The sequence below is a fragment of the Diplotaxodon limnothrissa genome, linkage group LG18 (assembly GCF_057381915.1).
Source record: "Diplotaxodon limnothrissa isolate DT_005_m linkage group LG18, D_limnothrissa_male_GT1.1, whole genome shotgun sequence".
Lineage (NCBI taxonomy): Eukaryota > Metazoa > Chordata > Actinopteri > Cichliformes > Cichlidae > Diplotaxodon > Diplotaxodon limnothrissa.
Genome location: NC_140613.1, coordinates 40,540,582 through 40,554,982, shown reverse-complemented (window position 1 = coordinate 40,554,982; position 14,401 = coordinate 40,540,582). Strand labels below are relative to the sequence as shown.

The window sequence follows — 14,401 nt, the reverse complement described above, 5'->3', positions numbered from 1 at the left end:
CTAACTAGTCATAATGGGAAATGACAAGCTGCTTGGTGGTTTTCTCCTTTCGATTCACTTTTAAATATAAGAACTACATTCATAACGCTCTTGTTTCTGTGCCTTCAAACACTTTTCTCCCTATCATGCATGCACTCACAGTCCAATGGATTCTGTTCAGTGTTTGGGAAAACCTCTTGAGCCAAAAGTACTGAAGCTTTTCCGTTCTTCCCTCTATGTAGGGGCGACCTGGTATCCCAGGGAGGAAAGGTGACAGAGGAGATTCTGTTGGCCCACCGGTAAGAGAATTAAGGCATGAAGGGATTGCAGAGAGAGAGAGCATTATTTTACACTTAAATCATCCATGAGTAGTATACTGTTGCATTTTATCATCATATCATGAATCATTCTTCAGCCAGTTATTTTACAGCTAGTACATCTGACTATAGTGTGTGGCACAACTGTTGAAACTTCCCAATGTAATCATTGTAATCATAGCGCACATCTCAGCAGCAAAACCCCAGCTCCAAACCCAACAATATGACCCCCTATGAGCAAGCACTTTGGCAACAGCGGGAAGGAAAAACTCCCTTTTAAGAGGAAGCAGCAGGCTGGAGGAGCTTCAATAAATGCCATATATGAAACTGATCTGATGTGTCGAAGTTGATGTCGTGGCCCGTCTAAATTAATCCTCAATATACATTCACACACCAAGACTCAGACATAAGCACAGACACTGGCAGGCCGTTTTTGACATCATTGTAATCATTTTTTTTGAATAGTCATTGCCATTCTTGTATGTGTGTTTGTAGCGACATCATATTTGTTACAAATAGTTTTATTCTCTGTCTCAGGGACCTCCAGGTCCTCCCGGCCCACCTGGACTTCCAGGAAGAATTATTGGTCTGAATGGAGTAAGTATGACTCAGAGAAGCAAAACATCAGTCACTAGCATATTTACTGGCCAGTTTATAAGGCAGTTGCACTTCCTATATTAATTCCATCTCAAACTCCAGAGAATAGGTGGGGAGTGTCAACATCAGCAAGGACCTGGTTCTGAATGATGACTGATCATTTGTGTCCCTGTGTTACTGTTCTCACATCTCACACATGTGCAAAGCAGACAGGGACAGCATAGAGAGTGCACGATGACATCAGCGGACAGCAAAAGTATTAGTTCTGATTAGGTTCAAGTCTTTTTATGAATAATACCAGTTTATATAACCAGCAAGAACTGACAATATTGCAAACCAGAACTACCAAATCTTACATGGTTTTTGCCTCAATTCATAATTCAGGATTTACTCACTGGTTTTAACTCACCACCTTAGAGTACCGGTACCTTAAAAATATGTCTGGCTGAATTTTCCTGACTAGTTACGAGTTTTATCCTGCTTGTTGAAGAGTGTTGACATTTTTAATAAATGCTGCCAAAATTTCAGTAAGTTATAAGCAGCCGATTGTCTCTCTGTATAAACTTTTATACATAAAAAGTGGTAAACGTGGAAAAACATGACTAATGCTCGTGTGCAGGTTATGATCGTGACTCATTTAACATGGTGGGTGATTGACTTGTAGTCTGATTCCGCTGCTCTTCTTTGAATCTTAAAGACAGTGTTCCCGGTGCGCCCCAGACCGCATTGCAAAATGGGACGAGTAAGTCTGAGTCTGACCATCTGATTGGTTCATTTCAGTTGGAAGTTGGTGGTTCTGTTGGTGTGAGGGTGTCACAGCATGGCAGCTCTCTGGTGTGGGCCTCAACCCATTCCCCATTTCCTCTCCGTGTTTTTCTTCCCTTCATTTTGTCCTTCTTTGGTCTCCTAATGGTTTTTGAAAAGGCAACATGAATGTGGAGCTGGCCCTAATTCCTCTGGCTTTAACATGTGGTTGTTTTGTATTCTGTATATGATTCATAACTAGATTACCAAAAGCTCAACATTTTCTTCAAATTACCCAAAGACCAATTCATATATTTTGGTACCATCAGTACCTCTTACTTCACTTATACTTCAATCCAATCTTTCCACTCAGTACAAACACTGATATGCCAGATGTTAAAGGGGGGCGGGGTCTAAATTCTGCTTGCCTTCTCTGTTTCTTCCCCTAATCATCGTCTCAGGAAGAGGATGCTGTGTCAACCTTTGAAAAGAAGAAGGAAACAGACATCCTTTTACTGCATGTAGATCAGAATTGGTTCAATCAATTGGAGAAAAAAAACAGTCTGTGTGGAGGTGGTCACTTCTATTTTTAACAACCTTTTTCTTATTGTAATGAAATAATGATAAACCCATCTCTGATCTACGTGTTCTCAGATAAACAAGGTTCGTGACCTTCAGTACCTTCTGTCATGGTGCTGAGTGTTTGGTTTGGTTGAGCCTTCTCTTAGAAGTGACACCATGTGGAGACATGGTGTGCTGAAAACACCACGATGACTGCTTGGCTAAACTTACTTGGAATTAAAAATGTTTTTTAGGTAGTTAATGAAGTGCAGTAACAGGACATTCTCTGTGCAAATGGCCTCTCTGCCATCTGTCAGAGGGCTTTGGGAGGTCTTCAAGTCGACTTTTGTTAAAAGTCATCCTTCAATGAAAAGCTTAAATCCACCATAATTTTTTCATCAGCCTTTTATAACACGTTGCTTGCTTGAACCTTAATCCTACATTTTAACCCAGGATGAGTGCTGCAGTCTGTAGCATGCATCCCTTGTATTTAACAGGTGTTTATGTAATCCTGACAATAATTTTTAGCTTTGATCTGCTTGTCTTTTTTACAATAATCCATTGTTTTTACCATAGTCTCTGATTGTGACTTTTGACTTTGCAAATTAACTTTCTGATGTTCACTTGTTTGTTCTGTTGTGTAACCCGACTGTAAATGTGTATAAGGGCCAGCTTCCCAACACAAATGTTATCTCAATGACGATGTATTTGTGCATAGGAGTCAATGACAAGGGGACATTCAGCTGGACCTAAAGGAGACAAAGGAGATGAGGGATTACCTGGGGAGCCAGGAACTCCTGGTGAGATCTTAAGATGACAGGATAGTGGACAGTGGTGGAAGTTCATTTTAAATATGGTCAATGTATCATGAGGCCAAAGTATATGGAAGTTCTGTCTATCAGCTGACATTTCACACCACATGTTCTGCTGCTTGCTTTGTGTGATTTGATATGTGTAATTTTTCTTCTTAGGGCTCACATTTCCAGATGGAAATGTGGTGAGTACTCACGTACAACACATAATACACAGTCGTGGTAAAAAAAAAAAGTACATCTGCTTGGTTTTGCGTATCAGGACAAATTATTAAAATAATCTAGGAAGTAATAACTTTTCAAAGTACGGTAGTTTAAATGTATAACTTCTCAGATGTAACAACTTTAAACTATAAAACCAAGCTAACGCACAAACAAAACATTAAAACTGACAAACTGGCACTTGTTAAGCATTTAAGACTGAAATATGTGCTAATACACTAGAAATGCACCTTGACGGTGGCAGAGTGGTGAATCCTGAGTACTCTTTTGATCTCTCAGGGGACTAAAGGTGATCAGGGATACAAAGGTCAGAAGGGAGAAAAAGGGGATGCGGGCCTGCCTGGTCCTCTGGGGATCCCAGGGAGGTCAGGCCTTGTGGTAAGTTAAGCTATGTGGTAAAAATACTATTCTAGAACAGGAGGTTATTTAAAAAAATATTTTAAAATGATTATTTGTAAAAGCTGATCCGGCTTCTGGCCAAAGCTGTGCAAATTATACCACTCTTTTACAATGAATTGAATTCTTCTGTTGTTTCTCTAGGGTCCGAAAGGCGAATCCATTGTTGGTCCAATGGGTCCTACTGGTTCTCCTGGTCAGCCTGGACCTCCAGGATTTGGACGGTCTGGACCTCAAGGTCCGCCTGGCCCTCCTGGGCCCCCAGGACCACCCCCTCCATACGGATCAAGTATGTGTGTCTATAAAGTTAAAACAAGTACCAAGTCACAGCCTGTACTACATGTGTATTGATTTTATGAGTTTAAAGTAATTGTGTTGTCATCAGCTGTCAGTGTCCCCGGCCCTCCCGGTCCTCCTGGTCCACCAGGCTCTCCAGGATATGCAAACTTTGTAAGAAACTGCTGAGGTGTAACCATACTTGGAATAAATGGAGAATCAAATGATTAGCTAACATTTTAAAGTGTCATCACTGATGCTCTGATGGTTTGTGTTCAGGTTACCAGCTATAAGACAATCCACGCCCTCACCCAAGAGGCACACCATGCTGCTGAAGGTACCTTGGCATATGTGTCTGAAAGGGGAGGCGAGCTGTACATCAGAGCACGCAATGGTTGGCACAAGATCCAGGTGTGTAGGACGAGACCAGAAAGATTCAATATCTTTCAGGATATAATATCCTCTATAAGATCATCGTCCGCTGCATCTTCCTGTGAAGCTTCTACTTTCAAATCACTGTCCAAAAGAATTGATTTGTCCTCTTGTACTGTAGAGTTTCACCACACGTCTCAAACATGTGCAAACAGCAACATTATAGTCTCCTTCAAACTGCTTTTAGCGGTATAGCATAGAGCAGGGTTGTCCAACACCAGTCCTCGAGAGCTAATGTCCTGCAGCTTTTAGACGCATCCTTGTTCCGACACACCTGAATCAAATGAATGGCTTGTTATCAGGCCTTTGCCAAACTTGATGGCTGCTGAAGAGGTAATCCCACCATTTGATTGAGCTGTGTTGGAGTAGGGATGCATCGAAGAGCCGCAGGACAGTAGCTCTCGAGGACTGGTGTTGGACACCCCTGGCCTAGAGTTTCCAAACCTGAAGGAGACATTTTATGCCAAGAATGCGAACAGAAAGTACCTAATGGTTCCTCTGGATTACCGTCAGCCAGAGATGATGGGCATCACTTATCAACTTTGACCCAAGATGCTTCAATTGTGTGTGTTCAGTATTACATATATGTGTTTTGTTTTGATTATTCAAGTAATGTATTATTTTGTAAGCTTGTCTTGTGTTTTCACTTGTCTGTTATTTGTTCCGATTATTTGCTCAAATATTTATTGAAAGGACTTTGCAATAATTTATTTAAATGAATAACTGAAGTGCTATGTGCAAAAATGCTGGACTGGACATCATTTTATATCAAACACTATATAAAATACAAATATTACTGTATTCTTCTCTTTGGATTTTGCCAGTGTGTCCTATTAATGCTGGTGGTAGTTTGTGTCTCACTGACATCAAGAGTAAACTGCAGTGTGTGTGTGTGTGTGTGTGTGTGTGTGTGTGTGTGTGTGTGTGTGTGTGTGTGTGTTCTGTGTCAGCTCGGAGAGTTAATCCATTATGAACCTTCATCAGACACATCTCAGTCCCTCAGCAGACCCGGAGAATGGAGTAGAGCCCATAGGATGCACAGCCAGGTCCAAACACCAATGCGCACACACTGGAACCTCACTGAACAGAACTTTGAAAGCAACTTAAAAAAAAAAATTAATTCAAAGTTGTTGTTTTTTTGTTTTTGTTTTTTAAAAACACACTTATCCAACTTTTTTGTTGAACAGGAGCTGCAGGAGGGAAGCAGAGGATACCAGCACAGTTATAACCTGCTACCACAGCATTTCAATGCAGTCTCTGGGGTGAGTCCAAACACATATTAGGCATACTCATCACAAATGAAGCCCAATTCCAAACCCAGAGGGTGAAAATGAATTGGCTCACTGGAGGCCTTTCAGATTTTATATTTCATCTGTAATGAAGAGCACATCAGGTATGACTGAGAATACTTTCTCTAATCTTTGTGCTCCATTTCTCTTTCGTCTAGCTTCATCTCGTAGCACTGAACGCCCCGCTCAAAGGAGATATGCGTGGCATCCGCGGAGCAGACTTCCAGTGTTACCAACAGGCACGCGCCGTGGGGCTCACCTCCACATACAGAGCCTTCCTGTCATCACACCTTCAGGACCTGGCAACCATTGTCAGAAAGGCTGACCGCAATGACATGCCCGTGGTTAATCTGAGGGTGAGCAGGTTTCATAGCACTACACAATACATGATGCAACACTTGGCTTTCTTTTCCAGCAGGAATATTTTCAGTATCAAATAAAATAGAGAGTAAAAGCGAGTGGCACATTTAAAAGATAGAAAACAAAAAAATATGTCTTGTAAGTAGTGTAAGAAGAGAAATTTAAGATACTCTATAATACAACCTGCAAACCCCTAGTAACACTGTGAAACAACATTGTAAGAAGGGGAAGTTAGTATGCTCTACAGGACATACTATAATAACAGTTGTGATAATCTAAGAAGGGGAAGTATTGTTCCTTCCTTGTTCCACTGCACCTACATCTTTAGTAGTAGTATTTTTAGGTATCAGAAATTAGACCCAAATTCAAAGGAATTACACGGATATCAAACCTTAACCCTGAGTGCATTATGTGGTTTTCTTCAAACAAAGAACAGATTATTCCACAAAGTAGAAGTGATATATTTTCTGGGGTTTTGTTTTTCTCATTTAAAACACATTATTTTTAACAGTTGGCATCTTCTTAAGCAAGTTTTTCCCCCTGTCCTGCCCTCAGGGTCAAGTGTTGTTCAATAGTTGGATGTCCATCTTCTCTGGGAATGGAGGCGTGTTTGATCCGTCCACACCCATCTTCTCCTTTGATGGACGCAATATAATGAGTGACTCGGCTTGGTAAGTGGGTGGGGGAAAGTACGTGTAGCAAAGGAATGAAAAATGATGCCATTTGCCAAAAATGATTAATTTAGGAGTTCCAGTTGGGCTAAAATGCTGAATAGAACGATTTTTATGATGTACAGGCCATAAATTTCATGTTCATGTGGACAGCAGCTCTCACTCAGATGAACAGTGGTACTGGCAAATGCATTTACGAGCACTTTTTAAGCATTTATGAGAACATGATGGAAGATGGAGAGTTTTTTTGTTGTCTTTTATTGAGAGTGAAAAAACAGTTTTCTCAGTCAGTTGGCAAATTGATCAGAAATACCAAAATCCTGCTCCATTCCTCAACTCACAGAAGGTTCTGGTGATATATAGCTTCTTTGTCAGCCTGCATAAATTCTCCTGTTTGGGGGTCAGTTATGAAAAGGTAATAAAGCCAGATAAACTTTGGTTGAACTGGACTATTGATGAATAAAGTCATCAATAGTCACATCCATCTCTCATATATAGTCACAGGCATTTTTAATTAAAGGTACAGTCAGGCGTTTGAGTTTGTTCTGTCTTCAAACAAATGACTCCATTCTCATAAACTTAGAAATAATCCGCAAAAAACACATAGTGGGTTTGTAAAAGCAGCAATGTTGCCCCATCTCCATAAACACAACGGCCACGATGGACATTGCCATTACACCTGATTGTGTTTTATGTATGTGATTAGTGACCAGCCACATATGTAGTATGCCAGTCAAGAGGAAAGAACTGATAGACATTCGGGTTTCATAAAGGCAAATTTGAATTGCTTATTTACACCCAATATTTTCAGAATTACTTAGACAGCTGACCCTCCTGCCTTCAGGCAGCTGCAAAGAACCAGCTAAACACCCAGTTATGAATGTTATGAAGAATGTTAGCCTCGAATGTCCTAAAAATCAGCGCCCCCGATAAACAGTTTGGTTACATTTTCACATCAAATACGGGCTTATTCAATAAGTGTCAGAGGCCAACAGTGTTAGAGCCACTTAAAGGAAAGTTTCACTAATGTTAACTCACAGCAGCTAACAGCAGCTAACAGCAGCTAACTCACCTCAGTTTCCCCGTCATTGGTCAGAAATGAGCTTGCATCAGACTCCTCTGAGTTTTATAGCCTCCTTCAGCCTAAATAGTCATGGATGTTTCTCAACCAGCATTGACAGCTGAGGTAAACACGCTAAATTTTATGTTTTTGGCTGACTTTGTCCTACAGTAGCCACCATAGCTAGGATTATGCACTTGAATTGAGAAGGGTAAAAAAGAAGAAGTCATTTGACTGCAATCTACTGACATCTAGTGGTGAGATTTTTCACACTTTAACAAGCGTTCTTAAACCAATAAACTCAGGCCGCAGTGAGCAGACTTCATGAATTCATAAACCAAAGAAATATTTTATTTTTCCTACTGTCACTAATCTGTGCCAGTGTATGCCATGCGATGAACTAAGAAGCACAGAAAAGCAAAGGCATGTGTTGCATTAGCCTGACAGTTTTATCAATCAGCTAAGAGTGATATTCAAAATTATAGTTTTAGTTGTAGAGTTAGGAGCTCATAAGGAGTAACTCTCGGATTCAGTTTGGTCCTAATAACACACGAATGGGAAGCTTCTTACCTCAAGGCACCAGGAGATGATGCACCTGTCTAATTTTAGATAATGAGGAGACAGGAGTAGCAAAAAGTTGAACTGTTGTATAACAGTGCATCTTAAAGCACAAAGAAAACATTAACTAAAGCTGCCCAGTAAGTTCAATATTTCCTTGTAAAGAAGAATACTGGTCAGTCTTCCAGCTGGACAGGCAAAACCATGTGGAGAACTCAGACACAAGAATGTGCAAACTTCACACACACAGGCTCTTTCTGCTGTGAACTGCCTTCAAAGAAGTAGCTGCAGTCGACCTCAATGCCCTTGTCTTCCATTTGTCCGTCTTTACCTAAACTGCTATAGCACAGGGACGGTCTGTGTAAAATCCACACCAAGTCTCTCTCCGTTTTCCCATAGGCCAGAGAAGCTGGTTTGGCATGGCTCCAGCACCACGGGCATCCGCCTGACCACTAACTACTGCGAGGCCTGGAGGACAGCGGACATGGCGGTGACGGGTCAGGTTGCCCTGCTGCAGACGGGACGACTGTTAGGGCAGCACGTGCGCGCCTGCTCCAACCACTATGTAGTGCTGTGTATAGAAAACACATATGTGGGCAACATGCATCAAAGGAGGAACTGAGCAAACAAACACACACACACATAAACACATGCAGGCATGATCTAAGTAGAAGATGTGACACATGAATGGGAAACACATGCGGGCACATAATGATGTACTTCAGCTCCCACATGCAAACATACCGAGAAACACTCCCACACTAACATGCATTCACATTTAAAGAGGACTTACCATACTCATTTCCAGCTCCATATTTTTATTTTTGGACTGTGCTAGAGTAACTTTGCTTTATTCACAATCCAAAGTAATCCTTATTTATCTTATACTGAGGAAGCACTTCAGTGCAGCCACGCCCCTTCTAAGAAGTTTCTTCTGATTGGCTGCCACTCATAAACACCGAATTCAGAATTCAGTAGCAGGTGGGCGGGACTTTTACACTCACAGTCTGAACTGCGATATGACGAGATCCTCTCAAATTCATTAAAAGGCCCAGAGACTGAACCTTTGGCCTCATTATTTGGTCATCCTTGTAACACTGTAACAACAAAAATATGATAGAATTAGGCTTAAAAATAAGACAAAAAAGGAAGAGCAGTAGGTCCTCTTTAAGTTTTCTTTGTATTGGTTTCATGTTTAGTTCCCACTCGAAGCCGGATTTAAGCCTGCGGGTCTTACATGTCTGTCCGTGTCTAGATTTTTCTTAGCCGTCTGCATCAAACAGGCTACAGTTACCATGCATAAATTTGTCTGCAAGACCAAGTGAGAATGAAGGGCTTCAAATTAAAATGAGGTCATAATCATATATGTACTTTATTGGAGATTAAAAAAAACGTGTCAGTATTTTTTTAAACAGCAGGGGCTGTCAATTCAAATATTAGTCATATTGAAACCGTGCTTTCATTGTGAGCTACGTCTGATGCTTTTAGTGAGCCTGTGCGTCAGCAGCAGGGCAGTGTATGCCACAGTGAGTCAAAATGAACCAATGTGTGTTTGAGTTCACTGGTACCAAAGTTTCCCAAACACATTTGAAGCATGTGGAAACAGCTGTACACACGTCTTAGACTTTAGTCACTAACTAATGACTGATGTGTCACCAGAAAATGGCACGAGTGTTAATTTCTTACATCCGGGGATGAATGACGGATGAATGGGGGATTTGGCAAGCAGGGGAAAAACACTCAACAGACACTTCATTAGATATACTGGTTAAACTAGTCATCAATCTCATGGCATTAACTGTAGACATGGTCAACTGGACTTGAAGTTTAAAACAAACACCAAAATGTGGAAGAAAGGTGAAAAAAGAAAGAAAGGTTTAAGTCTGAATGTGGCACGGTTGTTGGTATTCCAGAAACTGCTGATCTACTGGATTTTCAGGGTTTATGGAAAATTATGATAGGTAGACACCAGTAACTCAAATAGCTATTTGTTACAAACAAAGGATGTAGAAGAGCATCTCTGAACACATGACATTAAAGCAGATTGGCTACAGCAGCAGAAGACCACACCCTCTGCTACTCCTATTGGCTAAGAACAGGAATCTGAGGCTACAGGTCACACAGGCTCACAGTAGCAGGCTGGAAAAACCTTGCCTTGTCTGATGAGTTTTGATTTCTGCTTCAACATTCAGGTGATAGGGTCACAGGTAATCTCAAACTGATTCTTGAACATGACTATGAGTTCACCTGATCCCAATCTGGTAGAGCACCTTAGAAATGTAGAATGGGAGATTCACATCATGGAAATTTGCAGCAGCTCTGCAAAGCAGGGTCCAAACTTGTATTGGCGAAGTGTAACTAACGACGTGGATTTGTTTTCCTTTTGGTCAACTGACTTCCACTGCTGCTGGGACTGAGGTTTACAGCTCTATGAGGATTTAGCTGACGGCACTCTATGATATATAAAAGCAGTGATACTAACAAGGACAATCCTTTTTAAATTCGTCCTTGATCTGTCACAGTGTAGCCTGTCGGATAGCCTTTGTCCTTGTGTTTTCTTCCTTTTTTTAACATTACATTTTAATCTGATATTGAAAACATTAATCTTTTTTTAAAAGCATGATAAGACTACAACAATAAAAAAGTACAGGTGATACTGAAGGCTTCAGCATAGGCTAACTGCACTATGATGCCCCCTGCTGTAAAACCACCAGTTTTGTTTACACCATTTTTTTCCAAAGCTTAGTCCTACAAATTCAATTTCTTTTGTTCTGCGTCCTTTAATAAAAGTTCACCATTAACACATCTCTTTTGAAGTAACAATATTAGAGTGGACATCAACATTAATATGTACTGTAGCAGGACCTAGCGTGAAAACAGTCAGCTCACATTCAGATTTGGTTGTGTGAGGTTGGAACATGTATGTATATAAATATATATATGTATGTGTGTTGTTCAGGTGTTGTTTATTTTTTACTCTGTAGGTTTTGTATGAAGCACACTAAAAGACAGAAGGCCTCCTCCCACCGCGCTTTCACTGAGGCGTAGCTTGTTTTTCTGTTGTCTGACTTTAATGTCTCTGTTCAAACAAAACTTGAGGTTCTGAGGAAAAAACTGACGGTTTGTACTGACTGACTGGTGCTCACTGAATAAAATGTCACGTGGTGGTTTTTTTGCTTTTTTTTTTTATAAGTTGTGGCTCATTTATGTCCTCCAACATGTGTTCAACAAAATCATCAAATGTCATGCAGAAGAACCAACGAGAACATTGGTAAGCTAGCAAAAAAAACAGCTTTTTATGTAAACTGCTGCATTGTCATTTAGCTTTGAAGAAGTGCATTTTATATTCGGAATCGTACATTTAACCAATTTCTTTCCCCCACAGTTAGCAGTTTGCAGATGCATCACGTATCAGTAGTAGTTCTCAATGAGAGGCTAAAACATGTTGTAACAGTCACAGTAATTAGTAATCAGGAATTTTTAAAATGTTAGCTAATATTACCCTATTAGTCAACATTGTTAGCTAACATTGTTAGCTAATAGGTTAATGGGTCACACCAGTTCAAAAGGCTTGTTGCAGCAAAGCCCCTGAAAGCACCAGACTTGTGTGAATATGAATTCATATTTAATCTTTCATTTATATGAAGTTTAGACAAGTGGATGTGCAATTTTTTCTTTTTTGCTAGGAAAACAGGAAATGGGCACAGAAATGTACTAAATCATCCAAATGTACATTGAAATAACGCAAAAGTAGAGCTTGTGAACACAAGCAGCGCAGCCTGATCTCTCTTAGGCAAGCTTTCTTGTCATTTCAGAAATAGTTCTGTGTTTTGAAGGACATACTGAAGATCTTTGGATGTTGGCTGACTTTAGTTGGGTTTTCTCTTAGAACCTTGAACTCTGGGTTCTACCCAGCAGTGTGTTTGGGATAACTGTCATGTTGGATCAAAATCTGACTGTATTTTCAGTGTTTATAGTTCCATCAGTTTTAGCAAGATCCCCAGCTCCAAATCATGGTATAGCCTCCACCATGTTTTACAGATGGTTCTACAGTCACAGTTGTACCTCTCTCCTAACCTCCTCCACAAAGATTGACATCCACCAAAAATTTCAAATCTGGATTAATCACTTCATAAGACATGTTGCCACTTCTTTTCAGTCAAACTTTGGTCTAATTTGACATACCACAGGCTCTTCTCTCGGATCTCTTCCCTGTTACCTTTAAAAGGTACAGTTAGCTATTTTTTGAGATTATATAATAATAAATAATATCATCATCATAAATATATACTATTAGAGTAATTTTACCATTTCACTGTCTGTAACTGTAAAAAAAAATTTAAACAAACTTTAATTTTAGGTTTATGAGACATAACATTGCCAAAGATAGAGGAGAAAAAAAAAGCTTGTAGGCGTTTGTGTGCCATGGAGGCAAATTTTAATTTGTGCCAACACTTTCAGAAAGAAGATATGAGGGAGCATAGCTATGTTTTATCTTCGGAGGTCTCCTTCACCAAAGAGGTGAAAACATGAAGGAAAGAAACAACCTGACCGACATTTTAATAAAACACCATCTCATCCCTCCTCACCTCAACAGTCAACTCCAGAAGTAAAGTTGGGGCTCTAACACAATGTTTCTCTATTCCCAATATTTCACAATTACTTAATGTTAGTAGTAGCGATAGGAATCAACAAAGTACAAATACTTTGTTACTGTACTTAAGTGGATCTGTAGCTTATTTTCTGACAACTTTTTACTTTTACTCTGTAAATTTTTCTGAAAATAGTTGTACTTTTTACTCCTTACATTTTCAAAACAGGCTTATTACGTTAGTTTCAACGGTATTATTTATAGCATTCATACTTTGTCCATAAGTTGTGGTGGCCTGTCATCAGCTTCTAGCTGGCGCTAAAGAAGAGGAGCGAGCGTAAGGGGAATAACATTTTTTTAACCAACAAGTAATTTCAAATGCAACGTTTCTGTCCACACAGACAGTTTGTACAGTCTGTTATTCAAATGTTGCATAAAAATACTTCACAGAATTTTACCTTTATACTGTCTAGAATAAAGACATACAGCCTTCTCCAGGGTAAACAGACCAGTTTCTTACCTGGCATGCTGACTGTTTGCTGAGGTAAACATACTCAGTTTTTAAAGTGATTTTTTCTGGGGGGAGGGGGGGGGGGGGATTGTAAAACAATGCAAATTACTAAATCAACACATTACTTTTTTGACTCCTGATTTATTGCAAAGTTTTGATATTATTTAAATGTTAAAAAAATAATGTTTACAAAAATATTTTTTATACACAAGCAGTAGAAGAAAGTCAATGCGGTTTTATTTATATAGCCACAAATCACAACAACAGTTACATCAGAGCACTTTATATTGGAAGGTAAAGACGGGACAATATTAGAGAAAACCCTATATCAGACAAACCCCTATGAGCAAGCAGTTGGCAAGAGTGGGAAGGAAAAACTTCCTTTTAACAGGAGGCAGGGTGGCACATACCTCTTCATATGAAAATCCCCTATATGTAAACAGAGTCAACAAAATAGTCAAAAACATGATGGGGGTGTCAAGACATCGCCGGTCTCTCTGATCCTTTTGCCTTGATAGAGATCACGCAGAGATGTTTCAAAGTTTCACACAATCCTTTTATTACCCATTTCCTGGCAGCAGAGGGGCAGTTGCCCCCCTGTAGATGTGCCCCTGGTCAACACATAACAGTCTCAAGTTATTACTCATTAAGAAGGTCCTGGATAATCTCCCCATCTTAAACTTAGAATCACATTTACAAAATGAGACCGAGTCCTTACTGTGGGTCACACCTGAGGGCTTCTGTAGGACTGAGTCAAAGCCTTCTTGCAACTACAGGTACCACCCTGGTGGCCATTAAGAAAAAAGCAAGTTTCAGGCATTGCCTTCTTTCAATTTAACGAAAAAATAAAATCAAAAAGGAAAAAGCCACCGTCACAGCCATGTCGTAACAAAAGATTCATTTTATTAAATGGTTATGTACAAGACATTCCTGAATCAAAACAGCAAGTCCATAACGCTTCATCTTCTGTTACCTTTACATCTTCTCGTAATCTGAGTACCTCCCCTCCCCCCCCACCCCACAAA

General features: G+C 40.0%; 1 protein-coding gene across 2 annotated transcripts in view; it reads left to right on the top strand.

Moving 5' to 3' along the window:
• The window catches only part of col15a1b (collagen, type XV, alpha 1b), a 59,218-nt gene extending 47,789 nt beyond the window's left edge, over positions 1 to 11,429 (top strand). For both annotated transcript variants that reach the window (XM_085377674.1, XM_085377675.1), the window contains 14 exons: positions 222 to 278; positions 834 to 893; positions 1,591 to 1,635; positions 2,917 to 2,998; positions 3,170 to 3,195; positions 3,512 to 3,610; positions 3,773 to 3,917; positions 4,014 to 4,078; positions 4,184 to 4,315; positions 5,287 to 5,382; positions 5,524 to 5,598; positions 5,784 to 5,981; positions 6,541 to 6,656; positions 8,674 to 11,429. In XM_085377674.1, coding sequence (XP_085233800.1) covers positions 222 to 278; positions 834 to 893; positions 1,591 to 1,635; positions 2,917 to 2,998; positions 3,170 to 3,195; positions 3,512 to 3,610; positions 3,773 to 3,917; positions 4,014 to 4,078; positions 4,184 to 4,315; positions 5,287 to 5,382; positions 5,524 to 5,598; positions 5,784 to 5,981; positions 6,541 to 6,656; positions 8,674 to 8,896 — 1,419 coding nt within the window. In that variant the 3' untranslated portion in view covers positions 8,897 to 11,429. The remainder of the gene's footprint in view (positions 1 to 221; positions 279 to 833; positions 894 to 1,590; positions 1,636 to 2,916; positions 2,999 to 3,169; positions 3,196 to 3,511; positions 3,611 to 3,772; positions 3,918 to 4,013; positions 4,079 to 4,183; positions 4,316 to 5,286; positions 5,383 to 5,523; positions 5,599 to 5,783; positions 5,982 to 6,540; positions 6,657 to 8,673) is intronic.
• The last annotated feature ends 2,972 nt before the right edge of the window (positions 11,430 to 14,401 follow it).